Source organism: Tyto alba, unplaced genomic scaffold (assembly GCF_018691265.1).
Source record: "Tyto alba isolate M040663 unplaced genomic scaffold, T.alba_DEE_v4.0 Super-Scaffold_2, whole genome shotgun sequence".
NCBI classification, from domain to species: domain Eukaryota; kingdom Metazoa; phylum Chordata; class Aves; order Strigiformes; family Tytonidae; genus Tyto; species Tyto alba.
In genome coordinates, this window is record NW_024881282.1 from 73913171 (window position 1) to 73934075 (window position 20905).

Genomic DNA, 20905 nt, shown 5'->3' on the forward strand with positions numbered 1-20905 from the left:
AGGGAGATTTGGTAGGAATAGCTATTCCTGTTTTTAAAGATGGCACATATGACCACTGTTGATGTTGGGGTGCCTTAGATATTACTTTCCCCTAGGGAAGGCAGGGACGGAGGGATAAGATTAAGATCTTGGCTTCTGGTAACACTGGAGATCATGGATAGAGTCACTTAAATACCGAGAAAAACATCACACACAATGTCCCAGGTAGATGCTGGGGAAGGAGCTCCAGAATACGAGAAAGAAGTAGTACTTTTAGGGACTTCCAAAACAACAGGGGGGGAAAAAATGCTAAGTGTTTTATTTTTAATTCTGTTCTTATACTTGGTCTGCATTATGTAAGACAAGGGTTGAAACTGCTTATGAAGTAAGAAGACCCATTTTACTCTACCAGAACTTCCAGAGAGCAGGAGGGCTCTATATATGATGACATTTTCCAAGAGATGACTGCTTGTCACTAAAATAATCCTGATGGTCCTAAAAGGAGGATAACCATATTATGTCAGCACCAGAATTGGTCATTAGACTACAATAATCCAGGAGGAATTTACTAGCTGAGCTGTGGCATAACTCTAACTCATCTGCTCTACTGCTTCTTGCTGGGGAGCACATTCACAGTACTTGAAGTTACAGTACTACACACTGTTGCCTACTGAAGATGAAGCTGAAGTGATCTAAGTGATACATAAAAATAATTGGGAATAAAATCTGAAAATTAAATTTCTTGAAGCTATAAAAAACTTAAGCTGGAGTTTAACACTGCAGAATGTAAAGTATTTCCGTAAGAAGAGTCTGTAAATTGACACTTCTCAGGGACAAAATACATTTTAAATATTTCCCTCTTATTGCCTCTCCTTATTTAATACATTTTGAAATTTCATGATACATTTCTCATTCCAGACTGAGATTCTTCTGGGATATTAATTTAAAAATGAAGTTTTATTGTAAAGTCTTAATGTTTAGACTTTTTTTTTTTTTTTTTTTTTTTTTAGTCAGTGTTCTGGTACCCAAATCTCAGATAATTTTTAACGGAACCTTTCCAAAAAAGAAACAAAAAAATTAGTCCCTTTATGACACTTCAGGTTTGTGTATCTCTATTTTTGTTTGCAAACTCATTGATTGCTTCTGAGAATAAATTACAGCACATTTTGAAGATACGGTAAAGTTTGATCTTGAAAAATTAAGTTTAACTTTTTGTAAATTCCAATAACCTCAGACTAAATTAAAAAAGAAGTCTTAAACTAGGGACTTATTAGATCGGAAATAAACAAGCCTGCACAGTTTTGGCCACAGGGCCCTGAGGAGAAAAGAGAAGAGAAAGAAGACTAAGAAGGAATGTGGATATAGTATGCAATCACCTACAATATATGATAAGGTCTTACCACAGAAGTCACCTAACAATATAAAACTCTATAATTGAATTGACAACTGCTTGTCAATCCCAGTAGCTGGCAGATGTATGAATCCTAAACCAGAAATGAGATGCAAATTTTTAAGCAAAGATGGTAACTGACCACATGAAAAACCCTACCAATAAGTAAGCTAAATTCTCTGTCACTTGCAAGCCATGCATCAAAACTCTAAAGATCCTAAAGCCTGCACTTGAGATCAAAAGCATGTGACTCTGCATCGAATGTATAAATCACCAGATATTCTTTGGAAAGGAGAAAATAGCATACAACACATGTAACAGGTGGCAAAAGGATAAATAAATGATAAATTGTTCATGCACAAATGGGGGTAACCCAGTATTTGCTCCATGTCATACCAACCCATCTGCTTGAAGTGTTCTTGATCTACGATAGCCCAGTGTGGATATACATCCACACATACCTACTTGTTTTAAAATCTTTTTATGAAGCAACACTTTTAGATTCTCTATTCTTCTTTATAAAAGGAGAGATGTGAAATAACTCCAAAGTTTGATTTTGCCAAGCACTGGGCAGATTTGACTGGTTTCCCATGAAAACATTGGAAGTGTTCTCATTTATTTCCTGAAAGTGAGTAAATACTTAAATACTTACCTCATACACGTTGAACTGAGATTGCCCTCTCGACAACTCTCTGTAACTTGTTGTGAATTCTCCTATGAAATCATGGCTGTATAAAAAAAAAAAAAAAGCGTTTTCAAATCAAATGCACAGCGTTTCGTATTTTAAACATGTATTACACCTATTTATGAAAAAGAGCAGCACAACCAATATGAACCAACACCCAAGAAAGGAGCAATGGCAAAAGATATAATTTTCTTTAAAATCTTTATTTCTCCCTGTTGTGTGTTCACTCTTTTAGTAGTAAAAATTCAGAGATGAAAAGCATCAGCTTAAATTTTTCTGATGACTTCTGCTTAACTTAGCTGCACAATGAGGACTAGGTTGTAAATCAATGATCTGACCCCAGTGTAAGCTTACAGAATCTGAAAAAAACGTGGGCTGTCAAAGACTATCACCATTTTCTCAATGGATGTCTGCTGGCACCACAGACTTTGAACTATGTGCGAGAAAGGGAGGTATTAAGAGAGAGAAGGGAGCAATTTAAACCAGAAAAGACCAGCCCTACCAATTTGTGTAATGTGACATTGAATGGTACTTCCAAGGGGAAGACCCAAAGTTTATTTCAGCTGCTATGTCTTCCCATATGGGAGGAGAAAATCAATCCACTGAGGCTACTCAGCTTATGGTATCAGACACCATTGGAAAGTAGATCTTAACCTAACACTAAAGCAGTGGTTATCAAGCTTCTCCTTTCTAAATTCTATTCCTGCTCCAAGAATGCATTCAACAATTCTGTGCTGTCACTCACGTTTTGAAAACTGTTAACTCTTAACCAGGGGATGGCACGCTGCTAATGAGCCACTGTGAGCAGGGTGGCCAGAGGGAGGGTAGTGGATGGAGCATCACTGAGAGAGGCAGATGGGATCAGGGACCTGGGGCACAGAAACCACAGGTCTGCCAGAAATGACTGAACTGCAGGTTCGTACCTCAGATAGGTACCTGGAATGGAAGCGACTGCAGGGGTGGATGCCTAACAGCTGACTACACAACTCCCAGCAGTCCCATGCTCCATTCTTCGCAGCTGAACTTCCCTCACTGCTGCTCCAAGTCTCATTCCCTGCTGCCACATCTCCCTCTGTTTTCACAGTTGTTCCCTAACAAGGTGTTGTATGTCTTCTACACTCCACCTCCACATCTGGTGAGCTATGAAACTAACTTTTTTAACTTCCTTCATAATGGTAAACTAGAATAGAAAGCCAAAGTTTTATGATTTTGTTATTTGTAAAATTTGTTTTTAAGAAATATAGCACATTTATAATTAAGCTATAAATAATAAAAGCAAATTGCAAGGAGAGGAAAAATGGAAACAAACCATAGCAACATGAAATTTCTTGCTTGATTTATTCATAATGAAAAGAAATGAAATCAAACAATCCCCAAATATAAATCTCACTTTCTGAAACCAGCCTGAATTCACAAAATATGTAAAACAAACAATGAAAAAGTCCAGTCATCATGCTTATGAACATGAAATAAGCAAAGCATCCTGTAGGAAAGCTCGATAAATACTATATGGCAAAGATATTCCTAACTACTCAGATTCAGAAAGGACGACCTCTCATGAAACACTCCCAGTCTGAGATCAGGAAATTGCTTCCAAGACAGACTGACTAAGACTTTTCTTAAAAAACATATTTTAGAGGTATCATCTCCTTTGATTAAATGGCCTTCAGACTGCAATGACTATTTAACCAGGGGATCAAAAGAAGCCACCCATACAGGCTATAGACCTCGAGCTCTGCATGGGCTGTAGTACATAAGGTATATTGAACCTTAGGTAACCATGGCACTGGAGAAGAATGTACCTTGGTTAAAGAGGAACCTTTCCCTTTCATAACAGTTCTTACCTTAAGTTTTCAAGTCAGCTTGTATATTTCAATGGCAGATATTCAAACAGTAGCTCAAGGACTACCTACAACCTACAAACTACCTACTACCTATAAACATGCTTTAGCAAATAGAGCAAACAAGGAATTCCAGACAGGGCTGTCTCTGAGGCAAAAAAATCTGTACTGCTCAAAAGCAATTGTTTCTTTAATCCTATGAGACACTGGAAAGCCTCCTTTCCTTGTGGCAGCATACACAGACTGAAAAGAACTGAGCTAGAAAGATACAATTCCTCTGACTAATCATTAATATATATATATAACAATAATGGGCATATATAACTAGTCTCAGAGTTCTCTGTACTTAAAAGATCAGCAACCTGGATTTTAACACTCAGGATTCAGACAGATGTTCACCCTCCCACTAGGTTGGCTCTGAAAGACGAGTGCCTGTCAGACAACATTTGCCTTTGCCAGAAGTATATAACTCATTAAGAAAAACAAGGCACTGATCCCTCTCAATATTCATGATCATGCTTCACCAAATGGATCTCCGTATTAGTTTCTGGATTGAGAATCCAAAGAAATTATTCTCTTTGTCTTCTTAACACCAAATATTCCTAGACTTAAAGACTTCTGTCCATGAGCGGCATATCAGAACACTGAATCAGAGACTCTTTGCACATAAAATAATCACTTGAACCCCATCTCACTAAATCCTCCGCTTTTGGCACTTATGCTTTGAAGTGCTGAAAATCACTTTCAGAGTTGTATTAACTTTGATTTTTTTAATGATATAAAGAAAAAAAATCAATGGAGGAAAGGGCAATCATCACCAGAAATATGTCAGTGAGTAAGGGGAAAAGTATAATAATTTGAACATCAAGCTGGATTTAAAAATCTAGGTGGAGAAGGAGAATGAAGATGGAGGGAAAGAAATAAGGTGAGAGCGCCTATAATCTGAGATTTACAATCTCTCCTGCACTGTTTAGATTCTCAGATGAATGTTTAAGTCACACCAGGTTAGCATAGTAATATTTACAGTTTTAAAATTAAAGAAAAAAACATTTCTTTTCGATAGATCACAAATGTCAAGACTGTGAAATGGCTTTTGCACCATGTATGCTAAGTAACAATTTCCAATTTCTCTGAATTTAGTGAAAAAGCCTTCAGAGAGAAATAAAAACATCAGAGTTGCTAATGTGACACTGCACATCATCTTATATTTTCCTTCTGTAAGACCCATCTGCAAGTATTTCATTGGTAAGGACACTCAACAAAAAAAGTTACTCTTTCACACAAGTGGGCTTGTACAAAGTAACAAAACCAATTTTTGTGACTTCTTATAGCATCAAATATTTTGGGGTTTGTCACAGCTCTTAGAAGCAATAAAAGGTATCAATTAGACCAAGTGGTTCACATTTTGAAAATTCTTGGGCAAAACCTGGTCTGAGACAAAGAAATGTTTAATAATTAATAGTGTTAATGTTACAAAGGTCCTGTATTGCTTTTCGTGAAGAAATTTTAAGTGATGTTTGAAAATAAATGAGAGCTAAGAATATACAACTACTCTTAACAATATAATTCGTGAACATAACAGTAAGAAGCTCAACCCAAAGCATGCTGGTGCCATTTTTTTCAAAGCACAGATAACACAGAATGGGGAAAAATTAAAATAAAAAACCTCTAAGTCAAGACTCAAGAAGTCAGAGTCAAGTCAATTCAAGATTCAGAAATCAAGTATATGCACAGTAATGTTGCCTTACTGATTGCAGAATAACCTGCAATATTCAGTATAACTTGCTCTGCTATCTAGCAGGCTCTCTGATGATCTTTCAAAGGTTGTCTTTGCCCAGTGTGCACATTTCTGGAGCAAACAGATTCAGCATACTGAGGTGATCAGCTAGTGTAACAACCACTTACAATCAAAGAGTCTATAAAAAATGGAAATTAATATGAACAGAGTAACAGCAGCATCGCACAAAAAACTGATAGACTAATTCTTGAATGGTATTTACTTCAGATACATTTGGCAATGTCAAGGTTAAATTAGGCAGTTAGGTTCTTGCTCCAATCACCAGTAAGTCATAGGCACCACCAACTGGCAACTTATTCCAGTTAGGATGGATTCAATCAGACCATTTTCCCCTGTAAGCTATTGAAGCAGCTGAAATGATTAGTTCAATCTATTTGTCTGATTTTTACATTGTCTGAAGTTACATGAGATGAGTGCTGTCTCATCTTTCTGAGGAATTTAACATGTAAGATGTCAGTGTTCTGCCTGCTTCTAAATTCAAAAAAGGTAGAAAGCAGAAGGCAAAAAAGAATAATATAATTAGAATAAAAAGGAGTGCATGTAAATAGTAACCTTCACTTTTTGTTTTTTAGATATTAATTTTATAGGTATTCAGAGAGGGATGTGAGCAAAAGCAGATAATATTTCAAGCTGTTTGGGAGAGCATACAGGCTAATGATAGTCTGAATTCTACAATATTACTTGTCAGATTTCTTCCTTTTCTTTTTAATCATATCTCAGTTTCAGATTTTGGGTTAAGTGGGACAGCACATGGGGTTGATACCTTAATAAATCTATATTTTTTATTAACTTGGCAATATAATTTAGTTTTTCATTGTTAAATTATTTTTTAAAAATATTGTAGTTTATACACAAGAGTATAAATATATCACATTTTTAAGAATTTGGCAAATCTAAGTGAGGAACAGAGGATGGTAACAGAAATTCATCATTACAGTGATGCAGTGATTTTTTGCTAATATGGCTTTGTTAATTGAAATCCTTGTACTTTTAATTGCCAGAATATGTTACTTTGTCTCTCCAGGGAATAGCTGATCAAGAAGGATGAATTTGCTCTAGTAGGTATTTATAGAGGGAAAACATGTGATAAGAATGCTTATGTATCAACAGGCTTCATGGAACCAAAAAGACAAAGTATAAGCTGAGAAAGCTGAAACTGGTTTTGGGCACGTCAGCAAGGAAATGAATGACAGCACAGGATAAATTTGCCTATTATGATTACAAGACCTGTTGGGCCACAGAAGCACAATATCATTAGGTATAATACTAGAAGCAAATTTCATTAGCAATATTAAAGACATTACTGTATAATAAATAATATACTCTTAACAATCCAGATGTAAGTGCATATCCATCTATTTAAAAATATAAATGAAGATTAATAGGAAATAATAAATCAGACCAACTTAAAGATAAATAGAAATCAACACATTCTTGTATTACATACAAGTTCTAGTACCATCATTTATGAGTACAGTTTCTAATCAAAGTATTGAGATACCAGCTCAAACATTTTTAAAAGAACAAAAAGTATCAATCCAGTCTGACAAAAAATAATTCTATCTCGTTTGTCAAAATAATTTGAAATACTAATTTCTTCAGAAAAAAAGTACACCCAGTACAGACAGCAAGCTTGAATAATAACAGATTGCCCCTCTTGAATTTAGCCACAGAATTTGCATGCATATTCCAACCTCCTCTTATTAGCAAGGGAGTTATTTAAAACCCAGATTTTCCAACTCCAGAGTTTACAACAATGTTTTGGTGAAGACAGGCATGAAAATGAACATTCAAACACAATCTGAACTTATGATAATTAATATGTAATTTCTACATTGCACTATCTAGGCAACTATTGAGTAACAAATGCAGGCTTATGCATTTTATCATACTTGAAAAGCAACAGTTTATGAAGCAGTGTTTTAAGCAAAAGAAAGTAGATTATAAAATGGATTATGCCTCTCATCATATATGTACTTCAACTGATAACATAATGAGATTCAAAAAACTGATTTTACACATCACAAGTTCCATGTTGCTAGTTCCATGTATGAATATACACACATCACGACTGAAATACATTAATACATCAGCATTTGCCACAACTGCAAAACAAAACAGAACAGTAGCACACCAAAATTTTTTTTCCAGTACCTGTACCTCTAAATATTGATAAACACTATTCATTAGTCCTGTTCTGGTCACTATATATTTATACATTTTAAAAGATGTATATAAATATGCATGGATAAACCTTAAGTTTAACAATAGAATTAATGTCTTACCTTCCATCTCTATCCCAATCATACACTTCCACTTTAATTGTCCTAAAAAAACAAAACAAAACAAACAACATAACCCTATTATAATATATATTAAAGTGTACCAGGATTGCCTTTAATACCTGTATTTTAATAGAATATGGGGGCATCAAATCCAGAAGGCAGAATTTTCCAGTCAATTCTCATGGGGGAGAAAATAGCAAATCACTCAGTTTACCCAGTATATCTTCATAAATTAATAGTAAAACAGTAGAAGCTAAGAAAATAAGTAAACACACTGGATGTTTAACCAATATATTTTTACTTGATGACGTTCTGAATTTTCTGTGTTTTTTATAAATGATTCTTTAAATCTTAAAGTATTATCAAAGTTTTTAAGAACATTAACAAACTGGAAGTTATTGTGAAGGTTTCTTTGGTATACGCTATTATCCTGGAAAAGGGATATCTACTGTGGGGTTACATCATTTTACAGAAAAAAGTAACATATCCATATTTGAGAAGAAGTGTGCAGAGCTTGAAAGGTTCTTTATAAAACAATATTATTAAGCAGCAAAGTACACATTAAAAGCAATGTTCACAATACAATTTAAAGCAGAAAGGAATTCTAGTCCATACATCTTGGTTCTGAAATGAAAATAACTACTCCAGAACACAAAACCCCTTCAATCTGGTAGCGTATTAATTCAAGATTTTGTGAAGGCCCTGTCTGTGGCTGCAGATGGAATAAATTTTAGTTCTTTAAAGACTGCACTTTTCCCCTCTTAAACTTCCCCTAGCTCTCCATATAGGAGGAAGCTGCTTAGCTAACTGATTAAAGAGGACAGAAAAGCACAGCCTAATTTTTATTAATTCCTATAAAGCCAACAAAATAGTTTATTTTTTTCATCAGACAACACTAGATAAACATCAGATTATACAACATAACTATGATTGGCTTCCTAGAATGAAATGGGACAAGCAGATTGTGGGGGTATGGGGGGAAACATGGCAGAGGCAGACTCTGGGTACCAGTTTTTCCCAAACTGACAGACTGCCCTGGATGCTGTGGGAATATTCACCCTCCTCTTAGTGAGTCAGAGGCTGGTGGGCAATCTGGGTAGTAAAACCTTAAAGTCTGCCAACGTACAAGTACTCAATGCAAATATTTTTCAATAGGAGAACTAATTAGAATTTACTTCATTTAAATCAGAATTGAGAGCCAAACTAGTAGATTATTATACAGACAGAATAATACATGGATCTAATATATTTTTTCACAGTATAAAACAATAACTAATTGGCAAATCCTCAAAACCAGAATGAATGTTTGTGGTGATACATTCATACTAATGACATTATTCCCATCTTTCACATCTATCACAGATCCCAGAGGACCAACATTTGATCTGTGAAACTAACATTATCTGAAAGAGACTTCTGGGGTTTGTCTTTTTATGTATTACCATTCTGATTTTAGGAATCTAATCCTTACCTTTAGAAAGAAAAGTTTTCAAATAAAAAACCCCCAAACTTTGGATGTTTTTTCTGGACTATCAGCAGACACTAATTTGAATTAATCTGACAGCTAAGAAGCATTTCTTAATTTGAAACATGATTGTTGTAGGCAGGATTATGAAGTTCCATGGAGCCTTTTATTCATACAGCATTCACTAAGTAAATTATGTTGAAAGCATTCAAAGTAAAATCAACATGAGAAAACAGTAGTTACACAATAATTTGAAGCACGTTATTATACTTTTTAATTCTCTTTTGGAATGCTGGAGTTATTTCAATACGCCTCTACCACAATATCTTTCTTAATTACTATGAAAACCCTTTTACTTTAATATGATAAATAGTGCAGAATCCAGAAACTAGCTTCATGAGCACTATTTTGCTTATGCATTATGCACATGAACCTATACACAAGTTAAAAATTCTATTTGATTAGAATGTACTTATTATGAAATTGCTGCATTTTTATTGCACCTAATTGAAAGAGTAACCAACACGGTTGACAACGACTGTATCAAGTGCTTTACAACGAGAGTGTTAGCAATGTAGGAGAACCCTTTTTCCGTCAGTTTGAAGGAACATGACATCAAGTACTGGAAGTGTATCACAGAGCAAATAAAAAGATAAGATCCAGTAGGAAAGATTAAAAATGGCCATTCCCCCAAAAGATGATAAAAAAATACCACTTTCCTAGGGAAAAAAAAAATCTCAAGTAAATTAGCATTTGACTTTTCAACAAGCAGCTTATAAAGACAGAGCTTTATTACTGTGAAAGTAATAAACTGAAATTTTGACTGCTTAGCTTAGTGAATATAAGGACTTTTTACTCGCCTGCTTTTTCATGTTGACTACTGAGACTCAGTCAGTTGATTCAAGAATTGGTTTGTTTATCCCCTGGCATTAGCTAGAAAATTACAAGTTCAGCGAATGCCTCCCTGGAAGACTAGGTTTTCATGGTAACTGATTCAAGTAATTTTAGTGTACACATTTCACCGAATAATTAGGTTGATAAAGTAATCCAACAGACTTATGACATGGCAAAATCATGTACTATGGTAAGATAAAATGTACATGAAAGGATAGTAATCACATACATGGAAGCTGAAAATAAAAATTGAGGTAGAAAAGTAACTACTTAAAATCCAAATTAAAGACTGTTTCGAAGACACACTCATAGGAAAATTGTCAATTTGAGCAAAATCATACTTAATTTCTCTACATGCAGCAGCATGTTTCAACAAAGGATTTGGCTTCTCCTGATGGAAACAGCAGTATATGGTTAGAAGAATGTAATACTAAACCTCTTTTTATTCTAATCAGTAAGATAAAATACCTTAAGTTATATAAGATAATAAGATATGAACATATTAAAAGACATGTATATGGGTTAGAAGGCATTCAAACCAGATTTTTGACATTTTGCCTTTGAAATACCCAAACAAGTACATTTTGCATCTCTTGTACTTTTCACACAGTCCGTGTAAAGCTGAATTGAACCACAGCACATCTATCCATCTATCTACTACATTCAGCTTACATATTATGTATATTTTTGTTCTAGTCTTCATATATTTCCTTCATGATTTTAAACTAAATATTATACTATGTACTGTTAAAAGTATTATGACTAATTGATAAATCTAGACTTTCTCAGGGTCTTACCAAAATAACTCCAGCTCTCCAGATTTCAGGGAGCAGATATAGATAAATTTAACTGGGTACTTAATAATAACACTAATATTTAACTGCATTTCAAAAATATGAATGGTGACAACAGAACAAGAAGTAATCAACAATGAGTTAAACATTTTCCTTGTTGCTATCGTTAGAAATTAACATGTCAATTTTTCAAGGTCTGAAAATATCCATTGTTCCTCAATTTAACTAATTTGCTTGTTATTATTGGTAAAGTATTGGCTAAAACCATGGTATCAGTACCATGTTTTTCAAAGATGGATTATTTTGTGTAAGATCACTGAAAACTTCATATTTGAAGAAGATGGAGATTACCTTCTACATTTCTCATCTACTTACCTATATATTTTAAAGGCTTTTATTTATCAGCATCCTCTGACATTATAACGTCACCCAAGGACAACAGATCATAGTTTTTCATTGAAACATTATTAAAAAAATATTTGTGCACACTAGTAACAGTGGCCATTCTTCAAATTAGTCTTTTCTTTCTAACTGTTTCTTAATCACATCATAGAGAGTGAAGATTTTTTTTTCCAGAAATCAGCACTTACATTTCCTACAGATTTAGCATATTGGCTTTCTTTTTCTAAATTCTTTAATGTGATGAATGGTTTTAAACACACATTATCCTTTCAAAATTCTGATTAAATAACCTAAATAACATCAGGACCTGAATTGCATAGGAAAGCTTACTTATAAAATACATGAGTTAGGGGGGAAAAAATCACATATGCTAAGCTTAATCTATAGCTTACCGGTCATAGTCTCCATTACACAGTGCTCTGACAGAAATCTTGAATGCCTGCCACACTGGATTTAATGTATTTTTTACGACTTCTGTTTTGTGGCAGATTGTAAAACTGTAATAAAAAAAGATATATTTTGTATTTATTTATTTTTTCTTTTGTGCCATCAAACATGGAATGAAAAGAGTTCTAATCTGTATTCACTCATACCATGTCCATATAAAATTTAAGACCAGAAAAAAAGAAATGCAGTGAAATTAGAGTGAAAGGAAGACTGTAGAGGATGGACCTGTTTGAGAGAGATTACAGACCAGGGTGCTAAACAACTTTAAACTTAAAATGTTTTTAACCAAAACTTTGTCAACAATTACAATCATACAGTGAGTTTATTTCAGGCAAGAGCAGTCTCCATCCTACTTGCTTAAACAGGCCTTGTACAGCCAGGAATCAGTCAGAGATCCAGAAAGTGGTCTAGTAAGGATTTGACTCTTGCTTAGCAATTTAGAAACTGAACTAAGGAAGTCATGGTTTTCTGATTCTTGTTCCTCATTTTATGTCTATGACTTTTTAATCAGGGCTGTCTCAGGTAAAACATATAAGCCTTTGTGAGATCCCATGATCACCTTCTCTCAGGTGAAATACAATGAATTGTTTTAATGAATTCCGCTTTCTCTGAATGATGTAAAATTAAAACACTACTTCTGAATCCTCATCTTGAGGACTGAATTGTTCAAAAGAAAACAGGAAGCAAGGTCACTGGTAAAATCACTACCAAAATTCCCCATACAGAAGTAACTGAAGTCATCCTCTGAGGGAATATCTTCCTTATGTTCCAAAGGCCTATGTTTTTATCCTGGCTATCATTCAGAAAGCATGCCTGAAGCTAAGAGACAGAGAAGGGAGCATCCTCCTGCCCCTGGGTGCAAAAGTACTGCACCAACCTCCTATTGGATTCAGGAGACCAATAAAGAATCAACGGTTCAACACTGACTTCTTGGAAGGAAGTGGAGAAGTATGGCACTCAAGGCCAGGAGAAACTGCATATACCAGCACTCCCAGTAATGCCCAAAGAAATTCCTCTAATGACCTTACTGCCACTCACAAAGGAGCCGTAAATCCTCCATGCTTGCAATTTAAGATATTCAGTGTTTATTCAGGAAACTGTTCCTATAATTTGCCTCCAAGAGGAAAAGAGCAGGGAACAGACACACATATACCCATAACATAAGTTTATGTTAACAACTGTTCCAGTTAAGCTACTGAAACAAGTAGTATCATACATGTCTAGCCTTTGGTTTGATATGACGTTATACGTCAGGACTATCAGTTTCCAAGAAAACTTGACCTGTTAGTTGAACCCCACGTAAGCAGTATGTTGACCAGAAGTTGGCATGTCAAGTCTTAGAAGCAGAACAGGAGAGCTTAACCTACTTTAACAAATTAAAGCATAAATGTAGCAAACTGCTACTTGTAAAAAAAACCCAAAAATGCTGTTTAACGTATTTTTGAATTCTATTTCCTAGAACTCTGTCAAAAAGATAAAAGATATTTCAAAATTTGCAGTAGAAGATCGTTTTATCTAAAATAATTTCTAAGCATTAGCATATTCTGCAGCTACAAGTTTCTCTGAGAAATCTATTTAAAGGCATATTATATCTTAGTAAAAGTAATGTTATTTAACTATTTTCATGACAATTAATTTTCATAGTGCCCTATATTTATAATACATTTAACTCTTAAAACCATAAGTTGCAATATTTGATCTATTTGTTACAAAAGTTTTATTCCTATACTGCATACCAAAATATACTAAACCCAACATTATAAAAGAAACATAGATTAATCTGACAAATATAAAACCATGGGAACTGTATTACCATCTGCAAATAAATAACTTGCCTACTGTTTAGAAGCAGAAATACTTAACAGGCATCTACCTGCCATCCTCATTGCTTCGATGAAATACAAGGAAAGGATCAGATTTCCCAAAGAAGTCCTTCTTGTCTAATTTGTTTGCACAGAATTGCATTAAAACCGAATCCTGAAATGGATAATACAGAAAGATTACATACAGCATGCAGTTTACTACACTAAAATTAAAAAAAAAAAAAAAAAATCATACAAATTGAAAACAAAATAAATGAGGGTATCTGCCTTCTAGATGCCCTTTACATATTCATATCCCTGCAATGTCTTGACAGTGCAGTTTGAACTGCTGGAACCAAGAATTCCATTCCTTCACAGAGGGTGCAGAGGAATGGTGAATTTCTATGCTAAGTGCCTCAGGATTTTTCCAGTATTTTTTGACATTCAAAGTTGCATTTTGAGGAAAGAAGATGCACAAGCAATGAACACATATTAGAATTAATTTCAAAAACTCCAGTGAGACACAACTAAGCCTCATTCCCTCGGTGACTTAAACCTGTAATTGTATGTTCCTGCTATCTGTAAAGCAAATGGCTTAGCAGCTTGCTATTAAGACTCTAGAAAGTTCCAGAAAATGAGCCTGAAAGATACAAATACACCCATTCTGATGACAAATAAGGAGAAAAGTTTCTTTGCTGTGGTCAGGAAAACCGGTAGTCACACATGGTCACCTCTTTGGGCAGAGTCAATAATGTGAGAAGGATTATAAATGCAAACAGAAACCTGCAGACCAAGCAACTAACTGGGGCAGGGGCTGCTGGAAGACTGTTCCATAAACAGGCCCACAGGTGTAACAGCAGCAAGAGGATGACTAGGGAAAATGTGAGCTCACTAGACATTGGGGTGTGGAGCTAGGTTACAAAGGACATAGAAAAGTCTGTGTTTCTCATAGCCTTCTATGCCTTGGTCTTTACTGGTAAGATATGCCTTCATTTATCTTGGGCACAAGAGACCCAGACCTCAGAAAGTCTGGAACAAAGATGACTTGCCCTTCGTAGAGGAGGACCGGGTAAGGGAACGTTTAAACAGACTAGACATACAGAAGTCCACGGGACCTGATAGGATGCACCTGTGAGTGCTGATGGAGTTGGCCAAGGTCACTGTGAGGCCACTTTCAATTATCTTTGGAAAGTCATGTTCAGGGGAAGTTCTTGAGGACTGGGAGAAAGCAAATGTATCTTCGAGAAAGGGAAAGGAAGAGCATCCAGGTCAGTCTTTCCTCAACCTCTGAGAAGATGATTGAGCAAATAATCCATGAAAACATTTCCAAACACATGAAAGACAAGAAGGTGGCTGAGAGTCATCAGTGTGGATTTACAAAGGAGAAACTCATGCCTGATCAACCTGAAAGCCTTCCCTCATTAAATGAGTGGCTCAGTGGATGAGGGGACACTAGTGGATGTTGTTTATTCTTGATCTTAGCATGGCCTTAGACACTGTCTCCCATAATATCCTTCTTCACAAACTGATGAATTACAGACTAGATTATTGGACAGTGAGGTAGACTAAAAACTGGCTGAACTGCTGGGCTCCAAAGGGTCATGATCAGTGACACAAATTCCAGCTGGAGACCAGTCATTAGTGGTGTACCCCAGGTGTCAAAAATGGAGCCAATAGCATTGAACATCTTCATTAATGACCTGTTTGATGGGACAGAGTAGACTCTCAGCAAGTTTGCAAACAATACAAAACTAGAAGTAGTAGCTGCTACACCAGATAGTTGTGTTGCCATTCAGAGGCTCCTGTACAGGCTGTAAAAACAAACCAACACGAACCTCATGGAGTTCAACACAGGGAAATGCCAAATACTGCACTTGGAGTGAAATAACCCCATGCACAGTACAGACTGCAGGCCAAACATCAGGAAAGCAGCTTCACAGAAAAAGACTGGGGGGTCTTGGTGGATACCAAGTTGACCAATATGCCCTTGGCAGCAAGGAAGGCCAACAGCCCTCTGGGCTTCATTAGGAAGACTGCTGACAGAAAGTTGAAGAAAATGACTCAGCAATGGTGAGGCCACTCCTGAAGTTCTGTGTTCTGCTCTGGGCTTCCCAGTACAAGAAAGGCATGGACATGCTGGAGCTATTCCAGCAAAAGCGTCACTGGAATGACTAAGGGATTTGACCATCTTTCATATAAGGAGAGGCTGAGAGCTGGAATGATTTAGCTTGGAATTATGAAAAGAGAAGGCTCTGGGGGATCTTATCAATTTGTATAAATAGCTGATGGGAGGGAGTAAACAGACTCTGCTTAGTGGTATCCAGTGGAAGAACAAGTGGCAATAGGTACAAATTGAAATACAGGAAATTCCATTTAAATACAAGAAAAAAACTGGTTTACTGTGGGTGTGGCAAAACAATGAAACAGAGACACTGTGGAGCCTGCCTGGATTTACTCAAAACCTGACTGCAGAGAGCCCCAAGTAACCTGCTCTAAGAAGAGCAGGAAGGTTGGAATAGACAATCTCCCAAGGTCTCTTCCAAGCTCAGCAATACAGTGATTCTAAAAATCTTTGCCATTCTGAGTTATAAAAGTTTGACAATCTCAGAAGATCAGATAGGAATTAATCCAAATATTGAATAAACTTAGCTAGGAAAATATCACAAAGTATGTGACAGCTGGTGAGACAATGCACAAGACTGTGTGAGAGTGCACATGAAAGAGCATGACAGAAAATGCAGGAGTGCAAGAGAGAGAGATTGAGTCTCAGATTCTTTGCAAGCTCCCTTCAGTGGTTTTGAACTAGTCATCATATATGTAAAATTTGAGTGGGGTGAATCCGGCAGAACATGAAGGTCTTGGAAGGCACCTTTATGTGTCTTCACTCAACGAGAAAGAAAAAAACCCAACTCCTGTTCTGATTATGGACTTAATGACATATTTGTGACCTTTAAATAGTTTGTTACAACTGGGATACAAATGCTGGCCTTGGAGGATAAACCCAGAATATCAGGAAAAAATTGCATTTATTTTCTTTTAAGGTTACCAATAAGCACTTGGGGTGATGCCAAACATCTCTTAAAAATGGTAGGAGCTTATCTTCTTAAGAAACATAGAAATACAGTTTCTGCAGGAAAGCAATTAAATGATGCATTCATTTAGTTACCTGATAAAAGTGTGAACATTTTGATCGTGTACTATATACAAAAGTTTGAGCCAGTGTAAAACAGTAAGGAAAAACAAGCATTATCCAAGACCATACTTATTAATTCATACTAGTAACACGGGAATTTCCTGCTGCTAAATGGCAGTTAAGTGAGACTGAGTTGGTGCACCCTATTAACATAACTGTGTGGGACCAGCAGGTTGCCTGGAAAAGGTAAATAAGATTTGCACCCATGTGCTATTCAAATATACCACTATACCACTTCTGCAGAGAAATAATATAAACTTGACTAAACTGGAAATAAGGCACAAAATTAAGGATTTCTTTTTACTTCAAGTATCTAGTAAACTTAAGAAAATAAGGCCCAAACGGATTAGCTATCAGATATATTAGTAAAAAGAAAACCATGACTATTGCATAAGCAGAAAAAAAGTTAACCATTTATGACATGATATAAAAGTGAGAAGTTATATAAAAGGCAAAGCATGATCCCTTTAACATCACCAAATTACAAAAACTAAGTCCCAGAAACAAATCTCTTCAAGCCTCAAGGTACTGTTGCTGGTTTATGTATCTAATCTTGTACTCTCCAGATCCCCTGTACATTCTCATCAAATGTCTGATGCTATTGTTTTCTTCATTTAAGATTTGCTATCTCATCACTGCAAACTCTTCAAAGATACACCCTACGGGCCCATCCAATATATACTATGCTTTGACAAACTGACACCCTTCTCAGATTCCAACCAGTCTTTATCACCCCATATCTATAATCCTTCCTTATTCTTCCTTCCAGTCTCTGTTCCCCTGCAATTTACAGGTTGCTGCTAGCTCATTCAGTGGTGGGAAGCAACCGAGCTGGCCTGGCTGCTGGGTGCTTTCTGACCAGGAAGCCTCCTCCTCTGTCCAATCCACTTCTCCACAAAACTAGGAGGGGGAAGAGCAGTGATACTCTTGGGGAAGGTCATGTCCACATCATGTCACCTCCCTTAACCAGCCAAATTCTCCAACACTCCCCCCTCCCCCTGATACTCTTCTGTTTTCTATTAAATAGGTAGGCATCTGCCATTAATAGGCCACAGAAGTATTCGCCTTTTTAAAAGAAAACTGTTTAAACTCTTCTTTTATGGCAATTATTTGAAATACTTTACTATTTTTTTTCCAATAAACATTAATTTCACATTTTAAAAATAATATGACTCACTATTAGCATAAAATCTTTTAATTATAAGGTTAGAAATCTAAAATTTTACTTTGATGTTCATGTAATGTCAATATTCCATAACAGAAGTATAATTCCATGGCTGAGACAAATTGATCTTTGTTAAAAATTGGATACTAAAAGATTAAAATGTAATTAATCACTTGAGGCAACAAAGACTAGAATTAAAATGCACATAAGAATCAACAACTTTATACTTCATATTGTTTTCTGTTTCTTTCTGCTTCTATCTAAAACTAAGAGTAATTGCTAGGAAAAAAGTATCCTAATTTCTTACATATATCACAAAATGCAAATTTGTACATTACACCTTTGACAATCTGATGCAGTATAAATCACAAAATAATTTTCATTTTATTTTTCAAAAAGAAATGAACACACACTTACTCGGCAACAGCCTAGTTCCTCTGCTGTTACTATGACTGTTCCACATTTTTTCCCAGGTATTCCTCTGCAAGAAAATACAAGTACATCACGTCAGTTCATTAATATCATTTATGAAGTTTACAACTGACACAGATAAGCACAAGGTAAGCTTTCAAGTCACAAAACTGATGGCATGCTATACAATTTCCCTTTTCTGTCACTTGTCCTGTGTAAAAAAGTTAGTTTATCCTATGTAAATTGGTAAATGAGTGGCATGTTTATTCCAGCTGGCAAGAAACAAATCAGTTTCAATTTTAAAAGAAATAGCATAAAAATTTTAAATGGGATGAAATGACAATATCAGATTTCTATTTTCCACTCTCACATTGATGGTTTGTTTAGAGATGACTCTACAACTTACTGATTTGTGAAAAGTATCCTTTTGCAAACTTTCCTTACACAAAATACCTTAAATATAATTTAAAATAAATACCAGCATTATTTCACATTTTTTCTGAAATGTTTATGAAGACACACAATAATCTCAACATCATATCAGATAGAATAGTTGCAAAATAAATAAATCACCCAGACAGCAATTAGAAGCATGCTGCTGCAACACCAGAAAGCACAAACCAGATCCTTACCATGAAGAACAATAAAGGAACAGAAAAGCTACACATAATCTGATAATATTCAGTTCCAGCAGCCTTTTGGGGGGTGGGGGAGGGGATGGGGTGAGAAATACAAATATTGAGATGCAACTTTTTGCATGATAGTATAATATAAATGAGAAGTCCTGCAATATCCTAATGTCTACTAGTGTGCTCATGAGCACACACCTTGGCAATTACTTCTAGATTTTTTAAAGAAACTATTGCTATTGCTTATGCTTGTTTTATTTCTAGTTCTTTATTTCTTTATGTCTTTCTTGCAAATAATGATTTGAATAAAATTTATTTCCAAGAAGACACTAAGGTAAAGTTATATTTTAAAACTGATTGTATTTTTTAGGTTTTTCTAAGAGAACTAGAGGGCACTCCTGTTCTTCTATTATGATGAAACATTAATGTAAACATTTACTATTGTTCTTATTTTGCTTATTAGTTTTCTCAATCCTTCTGAAAATTTTTACAATGCTCTACAACTTTAAAAAAGTTTAGCAAGACTGTGGTATAATAAAGAACTGGTGGGAAAATAGTTCTTGGAAGCAGATAGAAGTTTTGAAATTATGAAAAGGAGCAAATACTAATGCAAATTTATGCAAGCTCACTGAAACTTGTGTTTAGAAGTTGATGTTTACATCTATAAGGAATACATCAGGTGCTTCTATACCACTGCAGTCATTTGCCAGTCATCAGAGACACACATGACTGCTCTCCTGGACCTCCTCAATGCCACATGGTAAGTCTGAATTTCACAAGGAAAACAGTAGATAGGGAAACTGTTCAAATTTTTTACTGTAAAATTTTAAATAATGATTTAAATACATACAAAACTTATAACACTCTTCCATTTAATGTGATATGATTTATAAAGAACAATACTTTAAGACTAAACGGGAGAATTTTCTGCAAGTAACATTAAAAAAGAATCTGGTCATTCCAAATGTTACACAGTACAACTCACAGTTTTATCAGCATCTTCAAATCACGTGGTTTTAAATCTGTCACCCTCCAACAGCTCAAGACCAAAAACTACCCATTTTAGCTTCTGTTAGGAATGGGATCTTAAAATTGAAATCTCAGATTTTCAAAAGATGAAAAAGCTGCTTTTTTTGTTTGGAACAGTACTTCCTCAAGCTTCGAAAGCTTCTGAAATTTGGTAGTAACAGCAGTAGTAGAAATGACTTAGTTAACAGGGTGATATTGACCTTGCATGATAAAATGTTTCATGGAACAAATGACCATCACCCTGGCTTTAACAGGGAAGGAAGAAATAGAAATCACAGAAGTGTAACTAAAATACCAGAAGTTCCCAGCAGCACAATTCTGTAGGTTATTCCAATTCAGATAGAAAGCACTGGTATCAGAATTACCATTACCCGAACTAAAATTCTTCCTACTGAAGTATTTGAGCCCTGTTAACTGTTCCATTAGGGACCCATCTGAGACATTATCTGGACAGTGATGATACTTCGAAGAAAAAGCATCAAACAATTCCTTTGGTATGAAAATTCAAATAGATTTATCCCATTTCCAAAAGATTACTGTGTCAGATGCTAGATTGTGAAAAAATCTACAACTCTGATCACCTCCTGAGGAGCTGGAGGTCTGAAGAAAACTGTTAATAAGCAAGCCCCATTTCTGACAAACTGGTCACCAAACAGTTGCCATTTGATAGAGAACCTTGTGCCACTCTGCCTGCAG

At 35.4% G+C, this 20905-nt stretch overlaps 1 protein-coding gene across 2 annotated transcripts in view; it reads right to left on the reverse strand.

The window, feature by feature from the left end:
- CPNE8 (copine 8) overlaps positions 1–20905 on the reverse strand; it is a 108389-nt gene that overhangs the window by 36483 nt on the left and 51001 nt on the right. For both annotated transcript variants that reach the window (XM_032996327.2, XM_042793286.1), the window contains exons 7-11: positions 18558–18621; positions 13854–13957; positions 11926–12030; positions 7979–8020; positions 2022–2097 (exon numbers count right to left, since the gene is read on the reverse strand). In XM_032996327.2, the coding sequence (XP_032852218.2) occupies positions 2022–2097; positions 7979–8020; positions 11926–12030; positions 13854–13957; positions 18558–18621 (391 nt within the window). The remainder of the gene's footprint in view (positions 1–2021; positions 2098–7978; positions 8021–11925; positions 12031–13853; positions 13958–18557; positions 18622–20905) is intronic.